Below are 15,220 nucleotides of genomic sequence, written 5' to 3' on the forward strand. Positions count from 1 at the left end.
GCACTTGCTATGTTAGTGATCATCACATATGTAATAGCATTAAAAAGTGCTTTGTGTTTATACTCACAAGGTTCATTCTCTGAGATCTATCCCTATCTTCCTGTAGTTATATGCAATCTTGGAACCCAAAGATCATATCTTTATCACTAAATGAAAAGCATTAACCTCAATGATACCATTTGGAGATTTTCTTTTATTATATACTTTCATTGCCTTGAAGTCTAAGATACGTTAACAGCATTTACACAAATGGAATGTATTACAATTTACTCTGCTTTAGTAGAAAAGTATACCCCGTAACTACATCTGTCCAAAGAGACATATGTTATTCCTATCATCTGGCTATACTCATTTTATTAACTAGGATATTAAGAATATTTAAACCAGGCACTTTAAAACTGTCCTGTAATATCACATTAGGATATAAAAATAAACCAACATAGAGATATCTGGTTTTTCAATCTTTGTCATTTAATCAAAGGAGGATAAATTTCTGATTCTATACTTGTGCTGACCAAGATTTATCTAACATGTCAGTCAGCATTGTGGTTTATTCCAATCTGTTCCATTTTGGAGATGCCACTCCAACAATGATCAGTAGACAGGGGAGAAAGCCTGTGAGAACAGAATAATCTTGAATTTTAGAAAAATACACAGCAGACTGCTTCTATTTGGTTTAGCATCATTCATATCAGGGACACTCAAGATGCTTTACAATGAGATATAAATTAGAATTGTAATGAGTGATTATAAGCAACCGCTTAGCATTTAGGGGACCTGCTTGTTTACTTAGGAAGAAAAGACTTGACTGGCACTCCAAGTTTATTACCTTTACATTCCTCTAACAATAGTGCAGACTCTCTAGCTTACAAAGTCATATACAACATTACTAAAGGCAAACACTAAGGCCTTCAGTTAAAGATCTCTATGAAATAGTATGTTTAAGTCTGGTAGTTTGCCCTATAACTATATATAAAATCAAGAGAATAGGTGATATCAATTAAGATCCTGAAATAAATTAGACTAGGCATGAAGAATGATCAATCAGGACTGGAATTTTAACTGTTATTTAAAATATGAATCCTAGCAGTGACATTCAATTTTTTAAACAACTGATGCTAAATGATACTACTTGTAGCATGATTGATAACATTTAAAATACAGAAAAAAGTGAAAGTTACATAGGATTTTTTTTTTTTTAATGCAGTCTGGAGACGTGGATGGAAGTAGTGTATGTATGTGAATGCACATGCACACTTGAACCAGAAATGGGGTAGTACAAAAAAGTTGCTTATTTTTCTGATGCCAAAAAATGCAATGTTATCACTTTTAAATGCTTCTAAGCTGGATTTAATTACCTAAATCCAGCTTCAAAATAAACATTTATTATTCATTCTACAAATATTTGAGTACTTACTATAATCCAAGTAAATACAATGTTAACTAAGACAGACAAGGTAATCTGTAATCATAACATTACAAAATTCTATTCAAATTAGGTATAAATACAATGGGAGTTAACTGCAGAGGTACTCAGCATACTCTTGAGGGGTGAGGAATACTTTACCAAATAAATGAAATTTTAAATGAACCCAAAAATATGAATAGTAACTGGCAGGAAAAGTAGAGAAGAAAGTATTTCAGACTGAAGGAACAACCTTTATAAAGACACAAAAGTGAGAAAAAAGAATGATAGTTGAGAAACTGGAGATCACAAAACCAACAGTTAAAACTGTTTTATCAATAAAAAAATAAAATGATGAATATTTATTGAGCTGCTACTACATAGTACTAGTCTTCTGACACACACTGCTTCTAATAGTTAACAGCTTCTCAATTACCATTATCTCCATCTTATGGAAGAATAAAGTTCAAAAAAGTTACTTGCCTTCTCAGGAAAAAATTGTAAATGACTTGAGATGATCAAAAAAGACTACTGGTTATATTGTCTAGGGCACCTTTCCTTATCTGAGATATTTTTAGACTCCAGAGATTATAGATAATTGATAGCAATGCAAATAATTCTTTTCTATAAATATGCAAATAAATTTTGTCCAGTGGAGGTGTAATTGATTTCCTTCCCCTATGTGGAAGAAGCACTTTTGAATCTATTACGTTATTCATGGCTAGATTTTTGGTAGCCTACATTTGTGTCTACTACTGATCCTTTGAGCTACTTGTAACATCTTACTTATTCTCTCATTAATTAGGTAAGTAATATCTTTAGCAATGTATTTCCGTATGAGGCACGGTTTTGCTGTTTTAAAAACAATCATCCTTCAATAGCTCCAAACCATAATGAGTCAGGATTTGAAGGTTTCTGTGCAGTCCATATAGGTCCAAAGACAAGGCTCCTCCATTACACTACAATTCAGTACTTTTTCCCTTTTATTCCTGAATGTTAATGCTAACATAATTTTTGTAATACCTTTTGCAAAGTGTCCACCAAATTTTTTAAAAACCATGTAATGAAACTTACTAAAAGTCCTTCTTCACATATCCCTAATTCCTCAGCCTCCTCTGGAATGAAAAAGGAAATTTAAAGTACCTTCTCTCATTCCAAAGCTTTCACCGTCAAGCAATCACCAAAAGAAAGAATGAATCTACAATTCATGCCATTTAAAACGTTATCAGGCATAATTCAAGTCAAATCCCATTGGGCACACTGTGTGATAATTTAAATGTATTGATATAATATATAAAAGAAAGGTGGTGACCTTGGAGAACTGAGGAAATCCTTGTCTCCTGCTTTTGCTGAATATTTTTTTTGTTATATTATGTTCCCTATCTTGACCTAATCTTTTCTAAAAAATTAGATTATTTTGGTTAAATCGGAACTAATACCAAATACTCAAACACACAGAATAGAAATTGGGTGGTAAATTTCACTGTAATATAAAATGGCCAAGAACACAATGGGCCACTATGTTATGATATTCATTTGATTTATGAGGAAACTGTAGAAACTTTAATTTAAAAAGAAAACAAATCCAGTGCACACGTGTGTATAAAGATGTATTTGTTTACCTGCTTAACAAAATTGACAGTATGAAGCTTTTTTTTTTTTTTTTTGCATGCTATAATGACATGTGTTAAAGGTGTACTTTCGATATACTGCTTTCGAACCAAACATTTACCCTTCGCCACTGGTGAAAGGCAACAAGATCTCTTTACAAAGTCTTCGTCTTTTTCAATAAATTTTGCATGAAAACATGTTATCCTGGCACAAAGTTGCCTGCTGTCACTTTGGAAGTGTGATAAATGTTTAATGAAAACAACACCACACAGCTTGGTGTCAGACAACAGCTATCACACAGCCCTGCTTTGATCCAAACAGACACTTAAAAGGAGTTCTAAGCATGCTCTGCACCACAGAACTCTATAACCTATATGCAAATGGAGTAAATTAGCATAAATTACTTCCTGCTGTATAAAGAAATAAGAGGTTAGGAAAAATATGACAGGCTCTATAAGTAAGTAACTGCTGTCAAAACTCAGAGTCCAGCTTTCCCAAATCACTCCCAACATCTACCAATCACTAGGTAGAGGGAATAAAAAACAAAACCCCTTATCGACTGGAATTTATTATATGAAACTCTAAAACTGAAGACACTGGAATTTTGCCAAGGTTAAAGCCATAACTAATATATATTTATAAAGTATGATTTCTATATGGTACTAGTTTTCTTATTCACACTGCTTATAATACAGCTTTTTAAGTACTACCATCCCCATTTTATAGAAAAATAAATTATATATCCAGAGGCAAATTCTTACCTCTCTCAAAAAGTATAAAGCTTCTGAAAATTATACAAAGAAAAATGGAAGAATGTATAAATACAAGTATTTCAGTAAAAGATCCCAAAAGTCTTGATAGGTACATTTCTGAGAACAGCATCTATCTACTGAAAATGCAATGAGGAAATAATAAAGGGGAAAACTTTTCATGGTAGCAGGTCATAAAGAAAGGCCCACGTAGAAATACAAAATTAGGTTCCTAACGAATTCTAAACTTATTCAAATTAAGAAGAAAGCATTTTAGTAGGTATCTTGGACCATTCTGTGCTGCTATAACAGAATGCAACGGTCTGGGTCATTAGTTTATAATGAATGAAAATTTACTGCCTCACAGTTCTGGATGCTGGGAAGTCCAAGACTGAGGGGCCAGCATCTGATGATGAACTTCCTGCTGCATCATCCCAAAGAAGAAAGGCAAAGAGCATGTAGGAGGCGGAAGCCAGTCTTTTTATAAGAAACCTACTCCCATGATAGCGTACCCACTCCCTTGATAACTGCATTAGTCCCTTCATGAAGGAAGACCCACCTCCAATAAAGGTCCCACCTCCCAACACTGCTGCATTTTGGATCAAGTTTCTAACACACAAACTTTGGGAGACACATTCAAACCACAGCAGTAGGCAACAACTACCTTAAACCAAATTTTCCTAGCTGGTGATTTAAATCAATCTCATCCAAATTCCCCTTTTAAGGATGGCACTGTGATTTACGAATGAATAGTAAAGGCCAGGAACAATGGCTCACACCTGTAATCCCAGCACTTTGGGAGGCCGAGGCGGGTGGATCACGAGGTCAAGAGATCGAGACCATCCTGGCTAACATGGTGAAACCCTGTCTCTACTAAAAATACAAAAAATTAGCCGGGTATGGTAGCGGGCACCTGTAGTCCCAGCTATTCAGAAGACTGAGGCAGGAGAATGGCATGAACCCGGGAGGCGGAGCTTGCAGTGAGCTGGAGCGTCACTGCACTCCAGCCAGGGCGACAGAGTGAGACTCCGTCTCAAAAAAAAAAAAAAAAAAAAAAAAAAAAAAGAATGAATAGTAGAACATCACTGATACTTACATATTTGTTCACAACTAACTTTTCAAAGACATCATTTTAAAAATGTTTTATAGCAGTCAGCTACATGTTAGGTAGTTTGGATCAAGATGTAGGTAAAGAAGGTCCAATAATATGTTAATCCACAGAAGACTTAGACAGGATGTATAACATTCACCATCATCAAATCAATTGCAATTATGAGATGCCATGACAAGTTTCATAGTTCTGATTGTTGACTCTCAATAACACTTTAACAAAATGATGTTGTATCCAATTTCAACTTAACAACTCTGCTATTAAGAAAAATCTGTTCTCATAATGCAAAGACATTATCCCTTATAAAAATTGTAATGATCTAGGGCCTGGCACTGTGGCTCACTCCTATAATCCTAGTGCTTTGGAAGGTCAAAGCCAGAGGATTGCTTGAGATCCAGAGTTTGAGGCCAGCTTGGTCAACATAGTGAGACTCTATCTCAACAAAAAATAAGGAATAAAAATTTAGCCAAGCTTGGTGGCGAACACTTGCAGTACCAGCTACTTAAGAGGCTGAGGTGGGAGGATCACTGGAGCCCAGGAGATCAAAGTTGGAGTGAGCTATGATCACACCCCTGCACTCCAGCCTGAGCAACAAACTGAGACCCTGTCTCTAAAAAAAAAAAAAAAAAAAAAAAAAATTACAAATTAAAAGAAAAGAAATACAGCTGCTCTGCCTACAGAGTAGCCATTCTTTATTCCTTTATTTTCTTAATAAACTGCTCTCACTTTTAAAAAATAAAATTTTCTAAGGATAAGATAAATATTTATTTTTTAAATCTGGGGGGAAAATGAAAAACAAAAATCTGTATCAGTGTTTAAAAGAGAAAATATTCTTAGAAACTAAATTTTATAAATATAAAACATTAAAAGTCATTAAACATTCTTGATAAAATTTCAGACAGGACTCGGTGTCTTTCTTATAATAATCATTCACACAGTGTTATAAGGAAAGGCATCTTTTAGTCCCTACAAACTACTGAGACTTTTCCAGTTTATATTGGGTCTTCCTAAATCAGTAGATAAATAAAATGAATGGGCCAATTTGTGACATTATAAGACAAATTCTACGATTTTAATGTTCTAGGAATTTCCAGAACTATAATTAGCTGTTATTTAAAAAAGGTTTTTCAGAATTATCTGATTTTGCATTTTTTCTCAAAAGTATAAACAAACTCTCCCTCATTATCAAGCTCATTAATTCCTGCTTGAGCATTCCTTTCTTTCCTGTTTTGTTTTTCCCAATTTATAAACACTCTTTACCTTGTTTTACCATTATTCTACTTACTGTTCTTGCTTTGCGCTTTATAAATGTATACTTTGTGTCCTATCTGTCTGTCTGTCTATCTATCTATCCATCTATCTAAATACTATTAATTTTGCACATAGGTTATTTTCCCATGTGAAAAAGCACTTAGGTTACTTAGCACAAGCTAAAACACTTGTCATGCACTGCACAATCACAATGAATTAATACATAAGTCCTAATTTAAAAGTTAGTAAATCCTTTTTCCTCTCTCTCTCTAGAAATGTTTTAAAGCCACTTGGAAAAAAGATAGCTAATGAAACCATCACTAAAATAAACTTAATTAAGGCCCAGGAATTGTCTGTGAAGATAATTAAATATAATTCTAAATAGATGAAATGCTGAGGTGGGAAACTAAGAAATGAAGAGAGAGGGAGAAAAGAAGGGATCAATCTTTTACTAATGAGATTTCTGGGCTGATCAGGGAAAAACATGGTACAGAAAATTCTTTCAGTTCTCTCTCACTGTTTTCTAGGAATATTTAAACCACATGATCTCAAACTCTCTTGTTCATCATTAATAATTATGGATTACTAAAGAAATGAGGATAGTGTGTCGTTAAGAGGCGGGTGACAGTTAGTCCATTTGAATTAGAAGCCTAACTCTGCCATTTATTAGCTCTATGACCATAAGCCTAAGCACCTTCATCTCTTCATCTATATTAATACGATAACAAAAGCACCTATTTATCAGGTTATTAAATGAGATAATACATGTCAAAGGCTTAGCAAAATTTCTGATACTGAAAAAATACATTTAAAATGTTAGATGCTTATCTTTTTTTTTTTTTTTTTAAACGGAGTCTCACTTTGTTACCCAGGCTGGACTGCAATGGCGTGATCTTGGCTCACTGCAACCTCCACCTCCTAGGTTCAAGCGATTCTCTTGCCTCAGCCTCCCAAGTAGCTGGGATTACAGGCACACACCACTACGCCCAGCTAATTTTTGTATTTTTAGTAGAGACGGGGTTTCATCATGTTGGTCGGGCTGGTCTCAAACTCCTGATCTCAGGTGATCCACCTGCCTTGGCCTCCCAAAGTGCTGAGATTACAGGCATGAGCCACCACGTCCAGTCGATGCTTATCTTTTTACATCCATTGTGAGTAAAGCATTTTCTTCATACCCCATGCAGACCCAATCACATTATTTCTCTACTTGAAACTCTACATTGGCATCCCACTGCCTCTAGAATTAACTGCATACTCAAAGCCTTCTAATAATCATCTGTCATCATTATTTATCTTCTACTTTAAACTAAGCCCCACTAGACTTCAGTCCCTCAAATTGTACCACATATACCTTGATGCCTCCACACCTTTCTATTTGAAGTTCATTTTGCATGATCATTCCTCCCCCTCTCTTCCTTCAAAACGTAAACATCACTTCATCTGAGAACCTTTCCTTGACACAGGGACTAGTTAAGATCAACCAGCTTGAAGTTTATGGAGGGAAATCTCTCTCAACCAGAAGGTGTCAAGACTGAAAATGAAAGCCAAGATGCTTAGACTGACCTGTGAGAAGTATAAAAACAGCCTCAGACTGCTTATCTCTAAACTGCTCGTTATTAGCTGTAAGTGCACTCGTAGTTTAAGCCAGAAATGACAAATGACAACTCTTGAGCCAAATCCAGCCAGATACCCATTTTTATAAACAGTTTTACTGAAATACAGTCTGCCTGTTAGCTTACTATTACCTATAGTTGTAAAGTTCAGTAGTTGCAACAGAGACCAAATGATTCAGAAAGCCTAAATTATTTACTATCTAGCCCAAGCTTGTCCAACTTGCAGCCCGTGGGCCACATGCAGCCCAGGACAGCTTTGAATGTTGCCCAACACAAATTCATAAACTTTCTTAAAACATTATGAGATTTTTGTGATTCTATTTATTTATTTATTTATTTATTTATTTGCTCATCAGCTATCATTAGAGTATTTCATATGTGGCCCAAAACAATTCTTCTTCCAATGTGGCCCAGGGAAGCCAAAAGATTGGACACCCCTAATCTAGCCCTTTACAAAAGTTTGCTGACCCTTGGTTTAATTTAAGCTACTGTTAGTTAGGTTTTGTTACAGCCAAAGCATCTTAACTGGTACAGTTTTACTTTTTACTTTTCCTACCGGAAAAATTCATCTGACTTTACTATAATCATCTGCATATCTTCCCTTCTACACATGTTTATATTCCCACCTGTGTGAAAGCTCCAAGCAGTACCAGCACTAACATTTATATCCTTATTACCTAACACAGTACCTGACAAGTAGAAGGCATTTAAATATTGTTGACTGAACAAGTAAACAGATGAATGAATGTGCATATTTGATAATCAATATTTAAATATTAAATATTTGATAAAAACATGTACATTAGGTGCTCTGAGTGATACAAAAGATCCTAAGTCCAGAATGGCTTGAAAATCAGCATTAGGAAATATATGAATCTGTGTGCACCTCAGCACTAAGCAGGGGAAAGGGCACCCTAACACAACACTACCCTCTACTATGGTCCACTAAAACCATAATGCAGACTAGCCACAGTTTTTTGGCATCAGTCCCCGGTGCCCTTTTATTTTGCACCTCTTATTTTGACTTTGTTCATTGCCTTTGTTGAGATTAATGTTAAGAAATAACAGCAAATACAACACTATCATCTTGTAAACTTGACATCCAGGAATTGGTCCACTTGAACACAATCAACTATGAGTGAGAGATGAGTCTAACCTGTAAAGTTGCCTTAGATATTCAAGATTAATGTTACCATATGAGAATCTTTTTTAACACAATCTAACCTTCCTGTTTTATTCACTCTCTCATATTTCTTACCTTTAAAATCCCCCATGTAATATTTTACATAAAATAAATGTTATGCAACTACACAAGTATTATTCTAAAAAAGTAAAATTTGGTCAGGTGGAAGGCAAAAATTTAATGACCAGTAAAAATCATAGCTTTCTTCCATAGCCATGTAATTTTTAAAAACAAAACCAAAAGAAGAAAAAATTTTAAAAGGAATTGGAAGCAAGGCAGTTTCTTGATTGACAAGTTGTATTCATCAAGCATATTTTCCAGACTCAGAACCCTATTGTATGTAAATCCTCCCTTCGAATTTATCATCCTATTGACTTTCTCCCGTTACCAAGAGATTTCCCCCAAACACTTTCTGCCTTCATTCCATTTTACCAGTGCTGGCTAGCTCAGCCTCCCCACCCTTACAGACAGGTATCTAACTTCTAACTCCTCTCCTGTAACATTTCACAATCCTTAAAACTACAAGAGGACAGAACTCAGAATTTTACAGGAACATAATTGATCACTGTACATTAATGGTTGTGGGATGATCAGGCGAACAAAAGTCACATAATAATAATGGTATCCTCTTCCAAACTCTACCACAAATTTAACATTTAAAGAATACTTAAAAGCCAACAATCTAGGCAGATTTATATAACATCACTATAAATTTGGAAATAAAAAATAAACAAACAACTGTGAAAATGAAAGGAATGAGGAAGGAATTCCCTATCTTTTAATAAACTTAATAATTCTTTACAGAATCAAGATGTCAGGATGCTATAACTACAATCCTAGTAAACTCTTAAACATGGAAAACTAATACATTAAACACATTTATATTGAAGTGTTAAAATAAATATATTCACACAAGACACTGAAAGACTGACAAAAGAGGATAAATTCCAACATTAGATTCTACTTCTTAGAATAAAAGACCTCAATTATAATTTTCAATAAAACGAACAAGATGCTGTGAATTTACTCTGTTAAAAAAGATTGTTTCATTTTAATGTTTTCTAATTTGACAAACACTTACGAGTGGATTTCAAGTTCTGTCCCTAAACTGACAAAACTAGAATCGCATTGTTTTAATAATAACAAGTCTATGAAAAACAAAATCCAGACCTTATAAGCAGACACACTCACTCTTACACACACATACACCCTAATATTGCTCAAGCTCCCATTCCATATTTCAAAAAGGCTTAAACAATAGTAAATCACATGGTCTCCTCCTTCTGTTTCAACTTTATACTTTTCGTCTAACAGCTTTACAATAAGGAAATAAACATTTTTAATCACTAAGTAGTCTTCAAATTTTAAGTTCATACTCAGAACAAAGGAAACAGAATATGAAACTTTCCTACAGAATTAGGCAAATTTTCCTCTACTAACATACTAAACTTTGATATTGCTGTTTATATTGATTCCAATATTGTTATATTATTATTAAATAAAAATAGAAATGAAAATGTACCACAGTAAGAATCTGAGATAACTATTTTGATTTATCCTTTCTTCTTTCTCTACTGTATTCTCTCTTTTTGTTCCATTTTCTTCTACTCTTATAGCAACTGAGTCACAAGAAAAACCTCAGAGAACAAAAATGTAGTTTGAACATCACCATGGAATCACCAAGTCCTTACCAGATAAGATTTCCTTCAACTTACCCACGTTTGATGTTATGTAATTCCTTGTCCTTCCCTTTGTCCTTCTCCTTTTCTCTTTTCTCTTTATCTCTGCCTTTACGTCGTTCTCTATCCCGAGACCGACTACGCGTTCTTCTGTGACTGGACCTTTCACTGCTATGACTATGAGAACGGAGACGAGGTCTTGACCTGGACCTATGGTAAGCAGATTTTGTTAAATAAATTTACTGTATAATTTGTATTATGAAAAGTAAATACTCTTTTAAATTATCTGAAAAAAACTACTTAGTTTTAGTTGTGGACTCAGAATTAAATAACCATGTGAAGCAAGCACCTGAATATGATTCTTTATGAGTAAATGCTCTCACTTGAAATAATATGCGGGAAATATATATGCTAACTTTATAGTAAATAATGATGCAGTTAAAAAGTGTTTGCCTTAAAGGTTCAAATCTAGTCTTAATTATTCATATCTCCTCAAATAATGTATCTAATTTAATCTACAAGGATAGGGCTTTCCTTTTCTCTATAATCTTTGTTTCCATATCTATTCAAGTTTATTTCTTATTTCTAATTGTTCCAATATAAATATTGATCCACTCCAATCCAGCTATTCTTTGTATTAAATGCATTATGGTACAATACTAAGAAGTAATTATTTCAGGTTCTGGTTACAGCATTGATTTAAAAAAAAACAAAAACAAAAACAAAAATACTCTACCAGACTGACAATCCTACAGATAATTTTTAAAAACAACCCAGGTTGACCCTTGAACAACATGGGTTTCAACTGCATGGATCCACTTACAGGTGGATTTTCTTCCATCTCTGCCACCACTGAGACAGCAAGGCAAACCCTTCCTCTGCCTCTTCCTCCTGAGCCTATTCAACATGAAGATGAGGATGACAACCTTTATGATGATCCACTTCCACTTACTGAATATTAAATATATTTTATCTTCATGCCTGGTGCGGTGGCTCACGCCTGTAATCCCAGCACTTTGGGAGGCCAAGGCAGGTAGATCACTTGAGGGCAGGAGTTCGAGACCAGTCTGGCCAACATGGTGAACCCTCGCCGCTACTAAAAATACAAAAATTAGCTGGGCGTGGTGGCTCATGCCTGTAACCCCAGCTACTTGAGAAGCTGAAACAGGAGAATTACTTGAACCTGGGAGGTGGAGGCTGCAGTGAGCCCAGATTGTACCACTGCACTCCAGCCTGGGTGACAGAGAAAGACTCCGTCTCAAAAACAGACAGACAAGCAAACAAACAAACAACAACAACAAAAACAGAATTGTTGCCTTTTTAATCCAAATTTTGATTTTCCTGCTAAACAAAACAATAAACAAACAAAAGTATGTTTTTCAGAGGAAAATAACAGAGTTTTCATAATACTCTTTGTCCAGGATAAAAACCCAAAATTCCTAGATAAATTAAGAAACACAAAAAATGTGTTCTATTCTTAAAAGGCAGTATATGAAAAGCAACTGAGATTAAACTAGATGTTAAAGTTAGCAGATAAGGATTTTAAAGCAGTAAGTGTAACTAGGCTAATAATGAATATAAAATTAAGCAATCTCAATAGGAATACCAGAACATGAAAAAAAAAAAATTCTGTAACTGAAAAACACAGTCTCTGAAATTAAAATTATGCTGGATGAGATTAAAAGCACACTGGTAATAACAGAGGAAAGAATCTGTATACATACAAATAAATCAATCAAAATTGCCCAATATGAAGAACTAAGAGGAAAAAAGATTGTAATAAGAAAGACCCTCAGGGATCTGTGTGACAAGATTCAAATGCCTAACAAGCTTATTTAAACCCAGAAATAGAGAAAACAGAGGATGAAGCAGAAAACGTTTTTTTCAGTGGTGAGCAAAAAATTTTCCAAAGTTAATAAAAGAAAAATTTACAGATTCTTTATTAGAAGTTCAACAAACCAAGTAAGATAAATATTAAGAAGACCATGATTAGAAATACTATAGTCAAACTGAAAAACACTAAAGGTGTAGAGAAATCTTGAAAGTATTCAGAGGAAAAACAACACATTACATACAGGTGAACAATGATATCAACTATTACCACTGACTTCTTATCAAAAACAATGGAAATCAGAAGACAGTGGAACGAAATTCTTAACATGGTGAAAGAAAACAACAGGTCAACCTAGAATTTTATACCCAGCAAAAATATCCCTCAAAAATGAAAGTAAAATAAGGATATTTTCTAGACAAAGGAAAAGTAAACAAATATCAACAGAAGACTTGCATTACAATAAATACTAAAGAAAGTTCTTCAGGCCAAAAAGGAATGATAACAGATGAAAACGTGGATCTTTAGGAAGGAATGAAGACTACCATAAAGTAAATAAATAGGTAAGTATCAAAAACTGTTTATTTCCCTTAATTTATTTAAAACACATATAAGTGCTCAAAGTAAAAATAATAGTATTTTACTCTAAGGTTTATAATGAAGGTAGACATAATACAAATAATCTCTATAGAATAAAGCATGGGGCAGGTAAATAAACCTATACTGTTAAAAGGTTTCTATATTTCACATTAAACGGTGAAATGTACACTGAAATCTTAAGAGCATACACTGTAATCCTTACAGCAACTACTAAAAAAAGAAGAAAATAAGTATGCTAAAAAGTCAATAGATTAATTTTAAAGGAATTATTAAAAATACTCGTTAATCCAAAAGGAAGCTGGAAAGGAAGTAAAAAGAAAAAAAGAAGGCAAATACATAAAATAATAAAATGATAGACTAATTATATCATAAGTACATTAGATATTAATAAACAAAATATTGTAAAAAGGCTGTCTGTCAAAGGTATAAAAAGCAATACTGTATGCCATCTAGAACAACGAGTATATGCTATCTACAAAATATGTACTTTAAATAAGCAGACACAGATAGGTTAAAAGTAAATGTCTAGGCCAGGTGCGGTGGCTCACGCCTGTAATCCCAGCACTTTGGGAGCCCGAAGTGAGCGGATCACGAGGTCACGAGATTGAGACCATCCTGGCCAACACAGTGAAACCCCGTCTCTATTAAAAAATACAAAAAATTAGCTGGGCCTGGTGGCTAGCACCTGTAGTCCCAGCTACTCAGGAGGCTGAGGTAGGAGAATGGCGTGAACCCAGGAGGCGGAGCTTGCAGTGAGCCAAGATAGCACCACTGCACTCCAGCCTGGGTGAGACTCTGTCTCAAAAAAAAAAAAAAAAAAAAAAGTAAATGGCTAAAAATATATACATCATATAAACAGGAAGTACAGGAAAGCTGAAGTTAATATATTAATATCACATAAACTAGACTTCAGAAACTAAGAGTATCACCCAAAATAAAAATGGATACTTCATGATAATCAAAGGATCAATTCCTAGGTAGAAATCATGCAGAACATGTTTATCTGACCGAAACAGAATTAAATTAGAATTTAACAATAAGACATACAGAAAAACTCCAGATATATGGAAACCAAATAAAACACTTTCAAATAATCCATGAGTCAAGTAAGAAAGCACAAAGGAAATTTAAAAGTATTTTGAACTGAATGAAAATGAAAAATACAACATATGAGAATTTGTGGGATGCAGCTAAAGCAATGTTTAGGGAGACATTTATAGTTTTCCATGTTTATATTAGAAAAGAAGAAATATCTAAAATCAATTACCTAAGGTTTCACTTTAAGAAGCTACAAAAAGAAGAGCAAAGCACTATAAACCCCAAGTAGCTGGAAGAAAGGAAACACTAAAGAGAAAAATCAATGGAAGAAAAAACTAAAAAAGCCAAAATCTGGTACCCTGAGAATATCAATAAAATTAATGTCTCAGCTAAAGTGATCAAATGAAAGAAAAAGAACAAATACAAATAACCAATACAAATTACCAAAGAATAAAGAATGTGGATGATGGAGACATCACATGAACTCATCCTAGATACTTAGAATATATATTAGTCCATTTTCACTCTGCTGATAAAGACATACCTGAGACCGGGAAATTTACAAAAGAAAGAGATTTATTGGACCTACAGTTCCACATGGCTGGGGAGGCCTCAAAATCATGGTGGAAGGCAAGGAGTAGCAAGTCACATCTTATGTGGATGGCAGCAGGCAAAGAAAGAGCTTGGACATTTATACAGCCAACAGACACATGAAAAAATGCTCATCATCACTGGCCATCAGAGAAATGCAAATCAAAACCACAATGAGATACCATCTCACACCAGTTAGAATGGCGATCATTAAAAAGTCAGGAAACAACAGGTGCTGGAGAGGATGTGGAGAAATAGGAACACTTTTACACTGTTGGTGGGACTGTAAACTAGTTCAACCATTATGGAAAACAGTATGGCGATTCCTCAAGGATCTAGAACTAGATGTACCATATGACCCAGCCATCCCATTACTGGGTATATACCCAAAGGATTATAAATTATGCTGCTATAAAGACACATGCACACGTATGTTTATTGCAGCACTATTCACAATAGCAAAGACTTGGAATCAACCCAAATGTCCATCAGTGACAGATTGGATTAAGAAAATGTGGCACATATACACCATGGAATACTATGCAGCCATAAAAAAGG

The 15,220-nt window shown here is 34.4% G+C and overlaps 1 protein-coding gene across 1 annotated transcript in view; it reads right to left on the bottom strand.

Annotated features, from left to right (window-relative positions):
• The window catches only part of RSRC1 (arginine and serine rich coiled-coil 1), a 413,404-nt gene that overhangs the window by 313,160 nt on the left and 85,024 nt on the right, over positions 1-15,220 (bottom strand). The window contains exon 6 of the mRNA XM_073023806.1: positions 10,639-10,812. Coding sequence (XP_072879907.1) covers positions 10,639-10,812 — 174 coding nt within the window. The remainder of the gene's footprint in view (positions 1-10,638; positions 10,813-15,220) is intronic.

This window comes from Chlorocebus sabaeus, chromosome 15 (genome assembly GCF_047675955.1).
Source record: "Chlorocebus sabaeus isolate Y175 chromosome 15, mChlSab1.0.hap1, whole genome shotgun sequence".
NCBI lineage: Eukaryota > Metazoa > Chordata > Mammalia > Primates > Cercopithecidae > Chlorocebus > Chlorocebus sabaeus.